The 18,188-nt window shown below is 41.6% G+C and overlaps 7 protein-coding genes across 7 annotated transcripts; 5 read left to right on the top strand and 2 right to left on the bottom strand.

Annotated features, from left to right (window-relative positions):
* Window positions 1-992: 992 nt before the first annotated feature.
* On the top strand, window positions 993-4,328 carry AW171_hschr53406 (HER176Cp; the record flags this gene model as incomplete). The annotated part of the gene is made up of 1 exon (XM_018132962.1): window positions 993-4,328. One exon carries the CDS (start codon window positions 993-995, stop codon window positions 4,326-4,328), a length of 3,336 nt encoding a protein of 1,111 aa, XP_017988451.1.
* A 194-nt stretch (window positions 4,329-4,522) lies between these two features.
* On the bottom strand, window positions 4,523-5,023 carry AW171_hschr53405 (uncharacterized protein; the record flags this gene model as incomplete). Its single annotated transcript, XM_018132961.1, has 1 exon — window positions 4,523-5,023. The coding sequence occupies one exon, from the start codon at window positions 5,021-5,023 to the stop codon at window positions 4,523-4,525; it is 501 nt and encodes a 166-aa protein (XP_017988450.1).
* Window positions 5,024-6,348: 1,325 nt separating this feature from the next.
* Window positions 6,349-8,781, top strand: PHO91 (Pho91p; the record flags this gene model as incomplete). The annotated part of the gene is made up of 1 exon (XM_018132960.1): window positions 6,349-8,781. One exon carries the CDS (start codon window positions 6,349-6,351, stop codon window positions 8,779-8,781), a length of 2,433 nt encoding a protein of 810 aa, XP_017988449.1.
* A 212-nt stretch (window positions 8,782-8,993) lies between these two features.
* URK1 (uridine kinase URK1) lies at window positions 8,994-10,484 on the bottom strand (the record flags this gene model as incomplete). The annotated part of the gene is made up of 1 exon (XM_018132959.1): window positions 8,994-10,484. One exon carries the CDS (start codon window positions 10,482-10,484, stop codon window positions 8,994-8,996), a length of 1,491 nt encoding a protein of 496 aa, XP_017988448.1.
* A 316-nt stretch (window positions 10,485-10,800) lies between these two features.
* PRP2 (DEAH-box RNA-dependent ATPase PRP2) lies at window positions 10,801-13,419 on the top strand (the record flags this gene model as incomplete). The annotated part of the gene is made up of 1 exon (XM_018132958.1): window positions 10,801-13,419. One exon carries the CDS (start codon window positions 10,801-10,803, stop codon window positions 13,417-13,419), a length of 2,619 nt encoding a protein of 872 aa, XP_017988447.1.
* A 145-nt stretch (window positions 13,420-13,564) lies between these two features.
* GLO1 (lactoylglutathione lyase GLO1) lies at window positions 13,565-14,572 on the top strand (the record flags this gene model as incomplete). The annotated part of the gene is made up of 1 exon (XM_018132957.1): window positions 13,565-14,572. One exon carries the CDS (start codon window positions 13,565-13,567, stop codon window positions 14,570-14,572), a length of 1,008 nt encoding a protein of 335 aa, XP_017988446.1.
* A 447-nt stretch (window positions 14,573-15,019) lies between these two features.
* Window positions 15,020-17,887, top strand: PFK2 (6-phosphofructokinase subunit beta; the record flags this gene model as incomplete). Its single annotated transcript, XM_018132956.1, has 1 exon — window positions 15,020-17,887. The coding sequence occupies one exon, from the start codon at window positions 15,020-15,022 to the stop codon at window positions 17,885-17,887; it is 2,868 nt and encodes a 955-aa protein (XP_017988445.1).
* Window positions 17,888-18,188: the final 301 nt, after the last annotated feature.

Raw genomic sequence — 18,188 nt, 5'->3', positions numbered from 1 at the left:
CAAATGTAATATCATGTATATCATCCATGCGATGAACTATCTAAGTTAATCGTCCAATAGCGCTAGTTTTTTTCCGGTACGTCATACTTCACCTTCTACGAGATGACATAACCTTCTATCTGCGGGCCCACTACAGTGGGAAATCCCGTCTAGATAGCGAAGCATTTAAAGTTGGATGATCTGGACCTCTGAAGGGTCAACAGTATTGTTAAAATACCGTAGACATAGCCTAAATAAAGAATCTGTACAAAGACACGCGTCGACAATTTACAAAGCCTAAAGTCAAATGACTCTCTAAATGGAAGTAACATGTGAGAGGAGAATAATATGTTAATATCATTCCCCAAGAAAACGTAGTAGCTTGTTTTTAACGCTCGTCAGTCGCGGTTGGCGCTGGTCAGGCAAAGAAACCTTAGGCGTTTAACTAAATAAACAAAGAGAGCAAAATAAACTGAATTACCGATTAGAACGTAAGTAAAAGTTTTGAATAATCACTGACTTCCGTGATTGACAAAGGGCACCTATTTTGCCTTTTCCGACGCGGTAGGGATTGTTTCCAATCTCTTGAAAATTCTTGTAAACTAGATAATGAAAACAAGGGCTAAAGGGAACAACAGAACGACTATCCCAAGTACTAGTTACGCCGTTGTCAGATCTGCTTGCGTTTGCATATATTAGAATTCGCGTATACAGTCACAATTCGTCAAGATTTTAAATATTGCAGATTACCGAACTGATCTCTCCTTAACGCTTACCATAACACGTCAACAAGCTTACAAGAAAATTGACAATTGACTGATTGTTAGGGAGTTTTTGAGTTGTTACGTGTTTACAATAGGTTAGATATCTGAGTTAGCCTAGTAACTGTAGGAGCCAAGTATTGGGGGTTTGCTTTAGTTGTGGTTGTTTACAGGTAAACAAATATAGGTATTAGAAGAACGAGATCGAGTCTCGAGGAATAGAAGGACTAATAGTATTGAGGATACCGTGCGATGTTTAGGGCGCTTCGAAATAAGGTCCAGAACAAGAATCGCCACTCAGACCCGGTGTTGGATGCGGAGAAGTTTAAGTCGAACCACCGGATAATCAAACCGAATGGGCGGTTGCACAGTTCTGCTCAGTCCCAGCTTGCGCCGCGGAAGTACGACGTGAGCTCTACTGGGCAGCGGTCGGTAGCTACTAACGACTCCAGGTATATTGGCGACCACGGGGTGAAGGATACGTATGAGGAGTTACTAACATCCGTCGACCTTTGCTCCCGTTTTGCGAAAGATGATTCTGCCAACAGTAAAAGAATCGGGCAGTACTATGTGTATGATTTTACGGTATACCGCGGGGGAAAGAACGCGCAGGATGTGAGTGATCCAAACTTTAATATATTTAACAAACCGGGGGGCGTGACGCCGACAGCGGTTAGGTACGTCGCATTCCGTCTCGCGTCTCTATTCAAGGAGCAGTTGAATGCTAAGTTGACGAAGAACAACTCCAACGATACTTCCATGATTCGTTCCGCGATGGAGATTTTTAAGCCGAATTTGTCACATTATTCGCACAGTGAAACCAGAGAAACCAAGAAAATTTTGGCATCCTTCTTTCCCAGTGATGGATGCTCGCTTGCTGGCGAGCTTTTGGAGCAACAGATTCGTCATCATTTTGAAAGTGATTGGAACAGATTGATTTTGGCGCTTCGAACTCTATGGTCATACCTGCCCATGGGACTTATCCCATGGGACTCTTACTTATCCTTTAAGCGGTTGGAAGAGAAACATGCATACCCGATGACTGCGTTCCATACTTACTTACCCCAGGTCTTGCCCAGTAGCGATTACACGTGTCTGGCATATTCGTTTCTAGAAATTTTAGTTGCTATTATTGGCAAGACAGATCTAATAGTCGAGACGACTATTCAGATGGATCTGGTATTTACAGCTGGACAGATTTGTTTTGCTAGAGATAATAAGCTATTAAGATACAGAAATGAAAATGACAGCGAAAATCGCCACAGTCTAAGTTTGAGCAGGCTATATTACACTAGAGGTTCCGCATTGCATCATATTTTTGTTTCATACCTTCGATCACTAATGGATAAGGGTAAAATCAAGGATTTCTACCTTATTGATAACTTTAATCTTCAAGAATACCCCCCCGGTCCTTACAAGCCCTTGAACCAGAAAGCTTTAACGATGACTGTACCTAAGTTCCTTGCTGATGGCGAAATGCGTAATGATTTTAACCGGTTAATAAGCTTTGCAGCAAGGGCTACGTCGCGCATCTACTCATCTCATCATACGTTCTCTAAAATGGAAAACTATTTCCTGGAAAAGTTTGAGGAAAATCCTCTTAAAGTAATTGAGGGCACATTTTCGAAATCTTCCTTACGGTACTTGCATAAGTTTGACAGGAATTTCAGTACTAGGTATTTCAAATCGCTGAACGATAAGACCATGTGGAGCAAAGCTTTACAAAACCTTGATGCAAACAACGAATATGCTGTGGCTACATGGATCGAATCTTGCAAGAACCACGGATTTAATGATTTCCTGTCGATCTTAGAGGAAGGCTCGGCTCCTGACGGAACTTTAGCCCTCGGAAGTCCGCACTTAAGCAATTTAATTGCTGACAGTCAAAAGGAGGAACTTGAAGATATATACCCTGTGCGACTTTCTAAAATGTCTGTATCCGAGTGGTTCATTTCTTCATGGAAGTACGAAATGTTCCTGGGCAAGATCCACAACACTTTAGTGATTAAATTGACAAAGAGAGTTGGAGACTGTGACTGGTTGGTGATTAGTACTGATGACAGAGTAGTTAAGACTGATCATGCCTTAAAAACTGACCGCCGTGATTTACCAAAGAGCATACCCAGTGGCCGCAGTTCGCACAAGTCAACTATTCAGCTGCCAACCCCAGATACCCCTAAGTCCAGATATAATGATGCTTCTTCGTTAAAGCACAGACCACCGCCATTGAATCTTTTGGGGGAACAGTCAGTGTCTCCTTTAATGAGTTCCGGTCCGTTTTCAATTAAAGATCACATTGGTTCGGGCACCACCCCCACAAGCTCTCCTAGGATAACAGGTGATGAATTCTCATCCATGTACAAGAAATATAGTCCGAAACACAAATTCCCAGCGAGTCATAGGAGTGCCTCGATTTCTTCCACAGGTACTCAAAAAAGTCGCGATGAAGAATCACTTTCTGAGATCCAAGCATCCTCCACAGCTCCGCTGCGCATAATTTCTAGGGGAGAAGCCTATGGTACACTTACAAATGCTTTTCCATTTCCAAAACCTGTACCAAAGAAAGGTGGACCCACCAATCCTTCTAATACCTCTTTCGATAGATATCCTCATGAGCGCGAAATATCCATTATTACAGAAGAAACTGAGTTAGATATGAACAAGTGCTTGACCCCTAATCCTGTATACCATTTGGCCGACGCTATGCATTTCGATGAATCAGAAGGCTCTCCGAAGTACTTTGCCGACAGCTCCATATTACCTGAATTTAGCACTGCAATGAGCACAATAAGTTCTTCAGGAAATAAGAATACGGAAAGTCCTTTATCAAATAATTTTGCTGAATTGGGCATACAGGATATGCAATTACAGCACCAATCTCGTTCAACTCCTATCCCAGACATTCAAGACGAAGTTTACCACACGCCACCAGAAGAGATAGTAGAAGGTTTGACAAGGCGGGGAAGCCGAGACACCATACTCGTTTTTCCAAAAAACGATCAGAGCTCCAAGAAGGATGAAGATGATGTCAATAATGTATCTATAAATGGATCCACTGATAACCGTAGAGTAGAATCAAACCCTCAGTCAAAGGATTCGACAAGGGTCAGCATAGAATCAGAAGATTTCCAATTTATCTTCAGCAAAGCACCATGTACCTTTCGGAGCGCCTCAACCCCTCGCAACGAACAAACGAAAGATTTCATTGAAGAATTTATTGCTTATGCTGATCCTCCTCCCAAAAAAGAAAATGATACACGACCTTCATCTACAGATCGTCCAACGTTGTTTGAAAGAATCAATCATTACTACCAACACAGTGCATTCGAAGATGTTTCAAAGAATATGTATAATACATCACGGGAGCGAGCATATACTCTAAAGCCTATCTCACCGCCAACGCGTGTACCAACCGAAACTACTGAGACCTCTAAATCAATAGCTATGCATCCAGCTGCTATTACTAGTCCTATTGAAAGTCCCCGTGGTGACGCTTCGTCGACATCTTCTGAAGACGGGCATCATCACAAGTTCAGGTCCGTACTGCTAAAAACTAAAAGAAGCCTCTGCAGCATTAAAAATCGCTAAATAGTTGAGGTACCAATCATTACATTCCATCAATATCGTTGCGCACATATATACATTATATTGTACACAGCAAAACTTTGTACACGTCAAGTTCAGATTACAGTAGTCGTAATTCGTAACTCGTAACTCATAACACATAAAACCTTATCCATTCTAGCAATTTGCTTTCATAACCAACTAACCTAATCCAAATTTCACATGTTCCTAGGGGTGCTACACGTAGTAAATCTAACAGCAATAGAATTCCGTCTATGATGATGCTTCGTGCAAGGTGATGACAAGTACGCACTACTTTCTACCGATTGCACCGTTCCAGCGCTGAGAGGCATAGAATAGTCATAGCCTTCTACAGATGCGTTGCTGGCCCTACGATTCGTACAAAACTGTAGCTCCCCTGAAGCCAACCCATTATCATCATGAGACAACTTATATTCCCCTGGATACGAACTTAATTCCCGAGTCTGGAGAAACCTCACAGGCCGCGCTCTTATATCATTATCTACGGCAAACACTTCATCACAGTCACGTGGCTCACGAACATGAACGCACTGAGCGACACCACAATGTGGATAACACCTAGCCGCGTGCACAGCATCGCTGGTGCCCTGCGAAACCAGCTGCGGGCGTGAAAGGTCACAATTTCGGTCATCCGACATGCTCACCGTTCTGTTCAGCTGCACCTCAGTCATTTTCATTGTTGTGAACACTCTAATTTAACCGCTGATATATCTTCTTTTGTAAAAAGTTTTCAATACTATGCTTTGCAAAACTCCAATTCATCCTACTAAGTTAGGATTCCTTTCAGTTTTAGAGCTAGTAAAATAAAAGTTTTTGTATGTGTGTATCAGTATCCAGAAATATCCTTGGTTATTTAAGGTTTATATTTAATTTATATGGTGATCTATATTTTTATTTTTTTCCGCTATTAAGTTACTTAATCAAATTGAATTACCGGGGAATTCTAATCAGTTCATAATCAGTTCCTAAATCAGCCAAAGTGAAATAGACTACTGTGGCTGCCTACCTGACAAATTATATGAACTCCTTACGGGTAGAACCGCACATTCTTTCTGTGGTAGGGGAATAAGGGGTACGCCGTGACAACCGCAACGCGCCGGCGTTGTTCCGCGTTACTTAATCACACCTTAATCACATCTGTATGCACTAAAAAGCTTATGTGCACTATCATATCCAACGAAATGCTACTATAAACCACCCGAATCTTCACTGTTGGGAGCCGGAATTCCGTGGTCTGATTCCTGACGCAGGCGCTGAGAATGTTCTGGTAACTGCCAAGTGTAATTTACTGTCCTTCCCATGTGAAACAAGCTCAGAAAGCAAAGCAGCTTATGATGCACTTAATATGCGCTGTCCACTGTCTCAGCTTTTATCTTCCTGCACGCGTAGTGGACTATGTGTTCACATGCTACAGCAGTATTAGATAGGGGAGAAAGGGCGAAAATATGAATCTTGATGCCAAGGTTATGATTTATATGAACTACGCCATGGTGTTTTTCGGACAGAGCGACTTAGGACAAAGAGGCTCTATTGTATTCTATGCCTGTCAATGCCTGGCTGACTATGGTACGCTGACCCTATGATTTAAGGCAAAGTGTGGTGTCTAGCATTTCTTAAAGGGTCCTAATACTTTCTTATCGTTCTCCCTATTTTCTTCCTAAAACCACTAAGATCCTTAGAACGTGGGGCGCCCTTTAATATGGCGCCCTTTAGCATGACCGGTACTACGTTGGATGACAGGTTGGAGATCTGCGTTACGTAAGTCCGGGAAGAGGGTGCGTGGGCGCTGGCACGTGACATCAATCACGTGCCCGTTCATGAATCTTGCCACCTAGGTATCCCTAAAATCAACAGCGTTCGTAAGGAAATAAGATAGCATTTCTTATGACAGTAATTGCAGAACTCGGATTGTACTGCCAATCACCACTACCAAGGTGGCATTTTGATTTGGGACTACTAGGACCCGGTCGTCCAACTTTTGTTACGGAGGAACAGATAAATTATGAAGTTTTCGCACTCGTTACAGTTCAATGCTGTACCCGAGTGGACATCGAAGTACATTGCGTACTCACAGTTAAAGAAGCTGACGTATAAGCTTCAGAAGGAGAAACTATACCATGGTAACTCTGTTGCTGAAGGGTCGGAGGTTGCTTTACTGGTAGAGAATTTCGAGAAACCATTTATTGATGCATTGGATAAGGAGTTAAGGAAGATTGACAAGTTCTTCAACTCCCAGGAAACAGGGATTCTTGCTAATTTTCAAGAATTTCGAGATGATTTCGAGGAACTACAGTTTGAAGTGCAGATGCGAGCTTTGGATGCTGGCAAACTGAATGGTTCCGCGGTATCTTTTACAAGGTCTGATGTCGACGAGACTGTTGAAGATCATAACGATATGGAGCGGGGATCGTACAACCTCGGATCTTCGAATGTACTTCAAGATATTTTGCTCCCATTGACGCGCGATACAATGTACACATCCCAGGAAGCGTTATTAGAACAGCAAGTGGCTTTTAAGAAGCGGGTTGCGGTCTTGTTTACCCGTCTGTCCGAGTTGAAATCGTACATAGAACTTAACAAGACTGGATTCTCAAAGATTTGCAAGAAGTTTGATAAATCTCTAGAGTCAAATGTGAGGGATTGGTACATGGAGTCGCTACCTAAGAGAACCCATGTCTTTGCGCCTGAGACAATAGAGAAGATCGACGCTTGCATTAAACAAACAGTTGCAATTTATGCTCAATTGATGGGTGGCTCATCTCCTGGCGTTGCAATTGACACTGTAAATGATCAGACAAAGCTTCACGAAGCAGAGCGTGAGTTATCTGTACAACTGCGTGATTATGTCGTGTGGGAGAGGAATACTGTATGGAAGGATATGATGAATCTAGAGAGGAAGGCACAGAATGCAAAGACAAAACCGATTCAGGAACATACGCTGGAATCAGCTCAGGACGGAAGCCTGAATAATTTTATGCACAGTGATGCTAAGTTGGCTATAGTGCCTTCCAACTACTTGAGATTGATTGTTCGGTCCCCGAGGTTCTTGAAGTTTTTAGGTATTAGTTTGATATTTTTGGTTTTATTAGTGGTCTTGCCAGTAGAAGACATTCTGCAAAAAAACTGCCTTGCGATCTTAATCTATGCATCTTTGCTATGGGCCACAGAAGCGATACCCCTCTTTGTAACGTCATTAATGCTTCCACTGCTTATTGTAACGTTCCCTGTTATACGTGACCCAGTCACCTCTACCGCTATGACAGCTACCAAAGCTTCCCATTATATTTTATCCTCGATGTGGTCCAGTGTGATAATGCTTTTGTTAGGCGGGTTTACGCTGGCGTCAGCTTTATCGAAATACAATATTGCAAAGGTGTTATCTACTCACGTACTCGCTTCTGCGGGAACAGAACCGAAGGCCGTTCTACTAACCACAATGTTTTTAGCAACATTCACATCAATGTGGGTTTCCAATGTTGCTGCTCCTGTACTATGCTATTCAATTGTACAACCGTTATTACGAACAATGCCTAAGGGGTCCCATTTTGGAAAATCATTGATATTAGGAATCGCACTGGCATCGAATATAGGGGGAATGGCTTCTCCAATTGCATCTCCACAAAATATTTTTGCAATTGGTGTTATGGATCCCACTCCCTCATGGTTCCAGTGGTTTCTAGTATCTATTCCAGTTTGCTTGCTCTCCGTTTTGGCGATCTGGCTTTTCCTTTTAGTCACTTTCCCAAGGGATCGGAATCTGAAGTTATTGAGGTTACATCCTATCGACGAACCATTCAGTGTACAACAGTGGTATATTGTTTTTGTAACAGTGCTGACGATTTTATTATGGTGCCTAGGAAGCAAATTGTCATCGGTATTCGGTGAAATGGGTATCATATCAATAGTTCCAATGTTGCTGCTTTTTGGCACCGGGTTACTAGATTCAGATGACTTCAATAACTTCATGTGGACAATTGTCATCCTTGCGATGGGTGGGACATGTTTAGGCAGGGCAGTTTCTTCTTCTGGCCTTTTAGAAAGCGCTGCGCTCGTAATTAAAAACCATTTGGAATCATCTTCCATATTTACAATTGTACTCATATCTGGGGCTGGTATAGTAACAATGGCAACATTTGTGTCACATACAGTAGCCGCGATTATTATAGTTCCACTTATGAAGGAATTGGGCTCCAACTTGGCAGGGAGTGACCATTCAAGACTTTTAGTTATGACTACAGCATTACTCTGCTCTGCAGGGATGGGACTGCCTACTTCAGGGTTTCCCAATGTAACTGCAATATCCATGATCGATGATCTAGGAGACCGTTATTTGGATGTAGGAGCCTTCATAAAACGAGGAGTACCAGCGAGCATCTTAACTTACTTTATTGTAATTACAGTCGGATTTTTGATGATGAGCATTAGCCGCTTTTGACAGTTCAAAGCTACGTAAACTATACCCAGATACTGCTGGTCATCTTTAAAATATAATAAATAATAATAATATGCTTACAATATTGCACTTTGATTACCATGTATAATTAATATCTTCGCTTTTTAATTCAGTTTTTTTAATTTACATTAACTTCTAAATAAATAACTGCTTATGGGGCTTTAATGACTTGATAATAAACCTCCTACGTATGACTAGTCGCAACCGAAGTACCTGGAATCTATAAACCTAACCCTAGCCCAATTGCATTTATTTTCCTGCATGGCTTTTTCAGAAATAATTTCTCCGGTGTATATAGAAACCTTATCGGTAAATGCATTGATGATCCTTCTAATACCAACTTCCGTTGCTAAATAAGCAATAACCTTAATATTAGATAGTTCCACGCCATGATCAACTAGAACTTGGATTGCCATGATTATAGCGGCACCTGAAATAATTTGTGCGTCCATCAACAGCACTTGTTCAAAGTTCTCATGAATGTTGCTTGGCAGGAACTCACAATGCAATTGAGGTTCACCAGTTTGGGAGTCAGACTGAATCAGCAGCTTCCCTATTGCGATGTTAGGGATGGTCTTACGCAATGAACGCATAAAGCAGTCTCCAGACCTCACAATATTGATAGCGGTGACTTTATCAAAATTGACAACCAGAGGAGTATCTACTTTATAACCCGAGGTGGTTATAACCTCAGTTTCACTCACAGTTGCAGCTATATTATCCAAAGCATTAGAAACCAATATTGTTGCAATCCTGTCGAAATAGAACACAAAACCATCACGACTCAAGTTATTGTTCAATATCATAGTTTGTAACGAGCGCACCTGGTTAGTTGGAGGCAGTTGGTGAATGTTGTGCAATGCATGCAATGGTACACTTTCATGCCCCAACCTGATAAGTTCATTAATATGATTTTGAGACTTGTGCTGCAGTTTCGACTGAATATGGTTGATCAACATCTTGGTAGCAATACTATTGTCTGACATAGAAGGCAAAATAGCATCTGCATTTTTCATTGTTGGCTTTACAAACTTATCGGCATTAGGTTTGACAAACCGTTCCCATTGTTGGAGGCAACTGCTCAAGTCTCTTCCTCTTGAAATAATGTCCCGAGATAACCTTCTAGCAAGGCATATATCCAAATCAGCATCCACATACACCTTCAAATCCATAAGATCAGTGATTCGTTTGTCATGCAATGCATATATCCCCTCAATAACAACTACACTGGCTCCATAAACCGTAATGTTCTTGTCTGGAACCCGATTATGATGAATAAAACTGTATACAGGCATCACTGCCTTTTTACCTTCTTTTAAAGCTCGCAAGCACTCATACGCCAAATCCAAGTCAAGGGCTTCTGGCTGATCAAAATCATAGTCATTTTTGAAAGCCTGGTCACGCTCTTCCTGATTCAAAGGCTTATAGAAATTATCCAACGATATTAGTACAGTCCAAGGAGTATTTATCGATGAAACAATTTTTGCAGCAATACTAGTTTTGCCTGAACCAGAAGTTCCACCAACACCAATGAAATATGGAGTTATCCATGGAGGCATATAGCAAGTTCCTGAACTATTAACAGTCGCAGGATGAACATTAGACAGGTTTCTTGATTTTTGATGTAAATGATCATGAGCAGGTCGCGGTGCCGAGGTAGTACCTGCTCGAGTCCCCTTATTCATTGAAGGAAAGTTTAATACCAATAATGCGAGTTAAAATATAGACAAAATGCCTTTCTATAATGTTCCTTAAGGTCTTCTTAGAGATTGGTTTACGTTCGATGAGCTTAATATTAACCGGGACGAATTCCTTTTCCAAGTATTTTTTTTTCATTTAAACTTCATCAAAATCCTGCACATTAAGTGAGAAACATATATAACCGGTTTATTGCATAAAAATGGTCCATTTGATCCATATTGCTCATTTCCCTGAGACTTCAATACTTTGAATTGATATAGAATAACGTGTACGCTTTTACTGCTTTTCTTTTTTATCGTTATGTCTGAACAACATAAGGTTTTGGAAGGTGTCGGGAAGCGAAGAGTTAAACGAACCTTCGAAGATGATTCAGATACCGAGTCCAATCGTCCTAGTGATAATAATGATGCATCAGTTAATGAAAGAGATGCTCAAAGTGATTCAACTCCTGCAAATATGAATGAGTTGCGTAAGTTGGCTAGGCAAAAATACTTAGACAAGCGAGAGCTTGAAGTAATGGCCTTGGCTTCGCGAGATTTGGAATTACTGGAAGAAGATGTAAAGAAGTATGGATGGGATAATCTGAGCACTAGGGAACAAGAGGAAATTAATATTAAACGTCAAGCGATTCAATTGGTGAAAGATAGGCGGGAACTGGAGGCAGGTTCGAGAAAAGGTTACCACATAATAGACCGAAAAGAAGACTCTTTGCAAAATGCTGAGATCAAACAAGGCGAGCCGGCTGGGAAGGAGAGAGGTTGGGAGGACCAGCAACTGGAATATTCAGTCCGTGCACAAGATTATAATGATAAAAAAATCTTTGTTCAAGGCTCCGACAAGTATGAGTTTGTCTTGGATGATAATGCTAAAGTAAAGTTCACTGATGAAGAAGAGATTTTACCAGGAAAAAGAGAATACCAGAAAGAGTTAGTAGCGAATTTGGAGACTGAAGTAAAGCGCTTGGAAACCATTGCCGAGACCAGGAAATCGTTGCCGGTTTATAAGTACCGTGATGAGCTTTTGAAGGCTGTTAGGGATCACCAAGTTCTAATTGTTGTTGGAGAGACTGGCTCTGGTAAGACGACGCAACTGCCTCAGTACCTAGTTGAGGATGGTTATACAGCCGGTGGAAAATTTATGGTAGCGTGCACTCAGCCGCGTCGTGTTGCGGCCATGTCCGTTGCATCTAGGGTTTCTGATGAAATGGAGGTTGTACTAGGAAAAGAGGTAGGATACCAAATTAGGTTTGATGACAAGACGACGAGAGATGTCACTATTTTGAAGTATATGACCGATGGTATGCTACTGCGAGAGTTCCTTACAGATCCTGAGTTAAGTCGCTACAGCTGTATAATGATTGATGAGGCACACGAGCGGACGATGGCCACAGATATACTACTTGGACTACTAAAGGATATCTTGCCGCACAGGAAGGACTTGAAGCTGCTGATATCTTCTGCTACTATGAATGCCTCGAAATTTTCTGCCTTTTTTTATGATGCTCCTGTATTCAACATCCCAGGAAGGAGATTTCCTGTTGATATACATTATACTTTACAACCAGAAGCAAACTATCTACATGCCACAGTTACTACAGTCTTCCAAATCCACTCTGCGATGCCTTTGCCGGGTGATATTTTGGTGTTTCTAACAGGCCAGGATGAGATAGAAAATGTCAGGGAAACAATGGAAGAGATAGCATTTAAACTGGGAAAGTCCATTAAGCCAATAATAATAACACCTATCTACTCTAATTTACCGCAGCAGCAGCAATCAATGATTTTTGAGCCTACACCTGCTGGTGTTCGTAAAATTGTACTCGCTACGAACATCGCCGAGACATCTCTAACCATTGATGGTATTAAGTATGTGGTAGATCCTGGGTTTGTCAAAGAAAACTCATATGTTCCCCAGACTGGTATGTCGCAATTGTTGACCGTTCCATGTAGCAAGGCCTCCGTAGACCAGCGGGCTGGTAGAGCCGGTAGAGTCGGTCCAGGAAAGTGTTTTAGGCTGTTTACAAAATGGTCATATCATAACGAGCTTGATGACCTTCCAAAGCCGGAAATACTGAGGACCAATTTATCACAGGTCGTGCTACTGCTACTGTCAATGGGTGTGACTGACCTGCTTAAATTTCCAATGTTAGATAAACCTAGCATAGCTAATATTGGCCGTTCCTTAGAACAACTTTACGTTATGGGAGCACTAAACAGTAAGGGCTCAATAACAAAGCTAGGAAGAATTATGTGCGAATTCCCGTGTGAGCCGGAATTTGCTAAGGTAATCCATTCTAGTGCAGCAAATGAAAAATGTAACGGTGTATTGGAGGAAGTCACTACGATATTGGCCATGCTGTTTGAAGCTGCAAGCATATTTGCTACCGGAAAGGAGCGTAAAGCAGTTCTTGGTCAAATGAATAGTGACCACATGCTTTATTTGGAAATTTACAATACATGGGCCAACAATGGATACAGAAGAAGCTGGTGTCAAGATCATCACATACAGCATAAGACAATGGCGCGTGTTCGAAATATTAGAGACCAGTTATGGAGATGCAGCGAAAAACTGGGTCTCGTTGCATTGAATCAACTACAAATTAAAAAAGACCCCAACATGTCGCAAAGTATAAAAGAACAGCGAATAATGCGCAGTTTCATTACTGGCTTCCCCGCAAATATTGCCAAGTTAACATCCAAGGGCTATCAAACCATTGGAAGAAACGGTGGAATGGCTGTTCACATTCATCCGACAAGTATTGTCTTTTCCTTGACACGGGAAACCGGTAAGCCATTTAAGTATTTACTTTATCAGCAGTTAATGCTAACAAGCAAAGAGTTCATGAGGGACTGTATGCCTATTCCCAATGAAGCGTGGCTCCATGAAATGGTTCCACACTACTATAATAATCTAGGATAGTCTCTATATATTTCTGTCCATATTACGTAACTTACGGCTTTAGTTTACTAACAATTTTGGTTTACTAATAATTTTAGTATAGAAATGAAATAGGGTTTACTTTAAAAACCGTTATGCCTGATGCATTGCTGACTTATAACTTCCCATGACATTGATTCCCAGAATATTGAAGAGATATATCACTACAATTACATCTAAACCAATGCATTTTCCAACCGCAATTGAAATCGCGAAAAACTCATCGCCAGTAATCAACCATACTGACCTTCGTATTAAGGACCCTAAAGTCTCAATTCCGTTCTATGAGAAGCACTTCGGAATGAAGTTGCTGTCCTACAAGTCATTCCCAAGCAAGAAGTTTGACTTGTATTACTTGGGTATGGCTGACAAAGAGTTGGCTAAAGATGACAAAGGCGAGTATAAGATTTACAATGAAACCGGTCTACTAGAACTCACTCACAACTACGGTACAGAGTCGGATCCTGATTTCAAAATCAATAACGGGAACCAGGAACCTCATCGTGGATTTGGCCACATTGCTTTCACCGTCGCTGACATCAACAAGGAATGCGAACGTCTAGAAGCCGAAGGTGTTAAATTCCAGAAACGATTAAGTGACGGAAGGCAAAGGACCATGGCATTCGCATTGGACCCTGACAATTACTGGATTGAATTACTACAATACAATAAGTCCGACCCCGTCGATGTAGGCACCAAGTTTAACCACACTATGATCCGTATCAAGGACCCTGCAAAATCTCTTGAATTCTATCAAAATGTTCTTGGAATGTCTCTGGTGAAGACTCACGAAGCAACAAACTTTAAGTTTACCATATATTTCGTTGGCTACCCTAAACCCGGGGCTGAACTCTTAAATCAAGAAGGTCTTATCGAATTGACCCACAATTGGGGTACTGAAGATGATGCTGATTTCAGCTACCATAATGGTAACACCGATCCAAAGGGTTACGGTCACTTTGCCATCGCTTTCAACAACCCTGAAGAGGTTTGCAACAAGATTCAGGCCACCTACCCCAATATCGACTGGCCAGTGAAGTACAACCAGGGCAACCTCAAGGGCTTCGCCTTCATCAGAGACCCAGACGGATACCTCATCGAAGTCCTAGGACGCGACCTGGTGATTCCCGCTTGATTAAGGTCACGTGCTATGAACATCACGTGATTTATGAATGGCACGTGCCGCGCTTCCTCTGTGTCACGTGACTCGCTGGCAACCGGAAGCCAGCGTCCGACCAGCTGATGGCTTCCTTATGAGATCATCGTAAAAAATTGCAGCGAACTAAACTATTTATTATAATAAACGTTATTTATACCTCTAACTATAACCTAGTTCTATGGTGAGATAAGATCAATATCACATCGTCATCAAATACATCACCTTAGAAGGATAAATTAGTGTTTTTTTTATTTCCCTAAACCCCCTTAACTTTCAGTATTCGGAACCTGAAAAAACTTCACGTCCTTAATAAAAGACCACATTTTTAAAGTGAAGTAGCTTAAATACCTAAGGTTAATCTAATTACTGGTCAAGTGTTGTAACCAAGTTATTAATTTTATCGATACAATATTTTTTAACATAATGACCCTAGATATCCCTTTAATTAGTGGTACGAATTCCATTAACGTTACCGCGTATTCCAAGTTACAGTATGAGAACACAATCTCCTTTTACTCTCACCTACTAGGTTTAGAGCCAGTCTCAAAGTTCTCTGACTCTACAGTTTTATCGAATAATTTGGTTTCGGTTACCATTCAATATATTGAAGATGAAAAGAAGTACCGAGAATCCAAGGATTTATACGAGAGTAAGAAGCTTGCTAATGAAGACTGGCGTGCTTCATCTAATTCAGTTGTGTTTTCAACTTCTGATACGCTACGTTTACAGCAACGCTTGGAGATTCACCAATCGTATCCTACAGATCTTTCTCCGATGGAATTGTACACTTTGGACCCTCTTGGCAATACTATTGGTTTTACTCAGACGAAAAACAGCCTGTCAACTTTTCCAAATACAGGTGCAGTTCGTAGCGTATTCAGCAGTTTGAAATCCTCTCCCATTTCAAAGGTAAACTCTTCAACAGACCTAAGATCAAGCTCTTTGGAAACCTCCAAGCAGTACCCATCGTTGCCTAAGCAACATTCAGATAAACCTAGAAAAGCCATTGCAGTCATGACATCCGGTGGTGATTCGCCTGGTATGAATGCCAATGTCAGAGCTATCGTTCGTACGGCGATTTTTAAGGGTTGCCGCGCATTTACTGTAATGGAAGGTTATGAAGGTTTAGTTCGCGGTGGACCTGAGTATATTAAAGAATGTACCTGGGAAGACGTGAGAGGTTGGTCTACCGAAGGTGGTACTAATATCGGTACTGCACGTTGTATGGCTTTCCGTGAACGTCCTGGTAGATTGTTAGGTGCACAGCACTTGATTGAAGCTGGTGTTGATGCTCTAATTGTTTGTGGTGGAGATGGTTCTTTAACTGGTGCAGATTTATTTAGATCAGAATGGCCATCGTTAGTGAAGGAACTGTTAGAAAACGGGAAAATCACTAAAGAACAACATGATAAATACCAGCACTTGAATATCTGTGGTACTGTTGGGTCAATTGACAACGATATGTCTACTACAGATGCCACTATTGGTGCATATTCCTCCTTGGATCGTATTTGCCAGGCAATTGATTATATTGAAGCAACAGCCAACTCTCATTCTAGAGCCTTTGTTGTTGAGGTTATGGGTAGAAATTGTGGTTGGTTGGCGCTAATGGCAGGTATTTCCACCTCTGCAGACTACATCTTAATTCCAGAGAAGCCTGCGTCATCACGCGAATGGCAAGATCAGATGTGTGACATTGTCAGCAAGCACAGGGCTCGTGGTAAGAGAACTACTGTTGTTATTGTTGCTGAAGGTGCACTTTCTGTTGACTTGTCTCCTATCTCTCCAAAGGATGTCCACAGGGTGTTAGTTGATAGATTGGGTTTGGACACTAGAATTACCACTTTGGGTCATGTCCAGAGAGGTGGTACTGCAGTTGCCTTTGATCGTATCTTGGCTACTCTACAGGGTGTTGAAGCGGTAAATGCGGTTTTGGAGTCAACACCAGATACGCCTTCTCCTCTAATTGCCATCAATGAAAACAAGATTACAAGAAAGCCATTAGTGGAATCTGTGGCTTTGACCAAGTCTGTCGCAGATGCCATTAAGGCTAAGGACTTCAAGAAGGCGATGGAATTGAGAGACACCGAATTTGTAGAGCACTTGAACAACTTCATGGCTATTAACTCTGCTGATCACGATGCTCCAAAGCTACCAAAAGACCAGAGATTGAAGATTGCTATCGTGAATATAGGTGCGCCAGCCGGTGGTATTAACTCCGCTGTCTACTCTATGGCCACTTACTGTATGTCCCAGGGTCACAAGCCATATGCTATTTACAATGGTTGGACAGGTCTAGCAAGACATGAATCAGTTCGTTCTTTGAACTGGAAGGATATGCTTGGATGGCAATCTCGTGGTGGTTCTGAGCTGGGTACGAATAGAACAACTCCAGAAGATGCTGATATCGGTATGATCGCCTACTATTTCCAAAAATACAAGTTTGACGGTTTGATCATTGTCGGTGGGTTTGAAGCATTCATTTCCTTGCATCAATTGGAGCGCGCCAGATCTAACTACCCAGCTTTCAGAATTCCAATGGTATTGATACCAGCTACTCTATCCAATAACGTTCCAGGTACCGAGTATTCCCTAGGTTCAGATACTGCCTTGAACGCTCTGATGCAGTACTGTGATGTTGTTAAGCAATCTGCAGCTTCTACCAGAGGCAGAGCCTTTGTCGTTGCAGTCCAAGGTGGGAACTCTGGTTACTTAGCAACACAAGCTGCATTAGCAGTTGGAGCTCAGGTCTCGTACGTTCCTGAAGAAGGTATAAGTTTAGAGCAACTAACACAGGACATTAAGACTTTACACGAGTCATTCAGCAGAGCTCATGGCAGAGGCAAGTTTGGTAAGTTGATCTTAGCATCCACCAACGCCTCTAAGGTCTTTACAACTCAAGTCTTAGCCAATGTTATTACCGCAGAGGCCAATGGCCACTTCGATGCTAAGTCAGCTGTTCCAGGACACGTGCAGCAGGGTGGTCTACCTTCTCCAATTGATAGAACTAGAGGGACTAGATTCGCCATTAAGGCTGTTGGCTTCATTGAAGCAAACCAAAGCGTCATTGCCGCCAGGACTGAGGATGAACTATTCGATTTGAACGAAAAGAAAATCTACGAAACAGCAGCAGTTTTAGGTGTCAGAGGATCTCATATTAGGTTCACCTCTATCAGGCACTTGTATGATAGCGAAACTGAACTAGCCAAGAGAATGCCAAAGTTCATTCATTGGGAAGGAACCAGGGCTATTGCTGACCACTTGGAAGGTAGAAAGAGGGTTACAGCATGATTTAAACAATTGAATATTTCATTCTTATCTTACACTATCACTTCGGCCATAATATTCCGTGGGTTTGACGACGACAATGACAATAGCACATCCATATAGTACTATATAGCAATACGTTCAACATATACTGCCATCTACTATTTGATTACTTATTACTCTGCTTAGTTTTATTTATAATTTTGTATTGCTAGTATCAAGATAGAAGAACTCTTTAAAAAAAACGGGCTCAATAATAAAATGTCATTCAACATCACCAAATTATCTAAAAAACTGATACTTACATAAATAAAACGGGATATAC

This window comes from Eremothecium sinecaudum, chromosome V, assembly GCF_001548555.1.
Source record: "Eremothecium sinecaudum strain ATCC 58844 chromosome V, complete sequence".
Classification (NCBI taxonomy): domain Eukaryota; kingdom Fungi; phylum Ascomycota; class Saccharomycetes; order Saccharomycetales; family Saccharomycetaceae; genus Eremothecium; species Eremothecium sinecaudum.
Note: the sequence above shows the minus strand (reverse complement) of the source record. Positions and strands in the feature narration are given on the sequence as shown.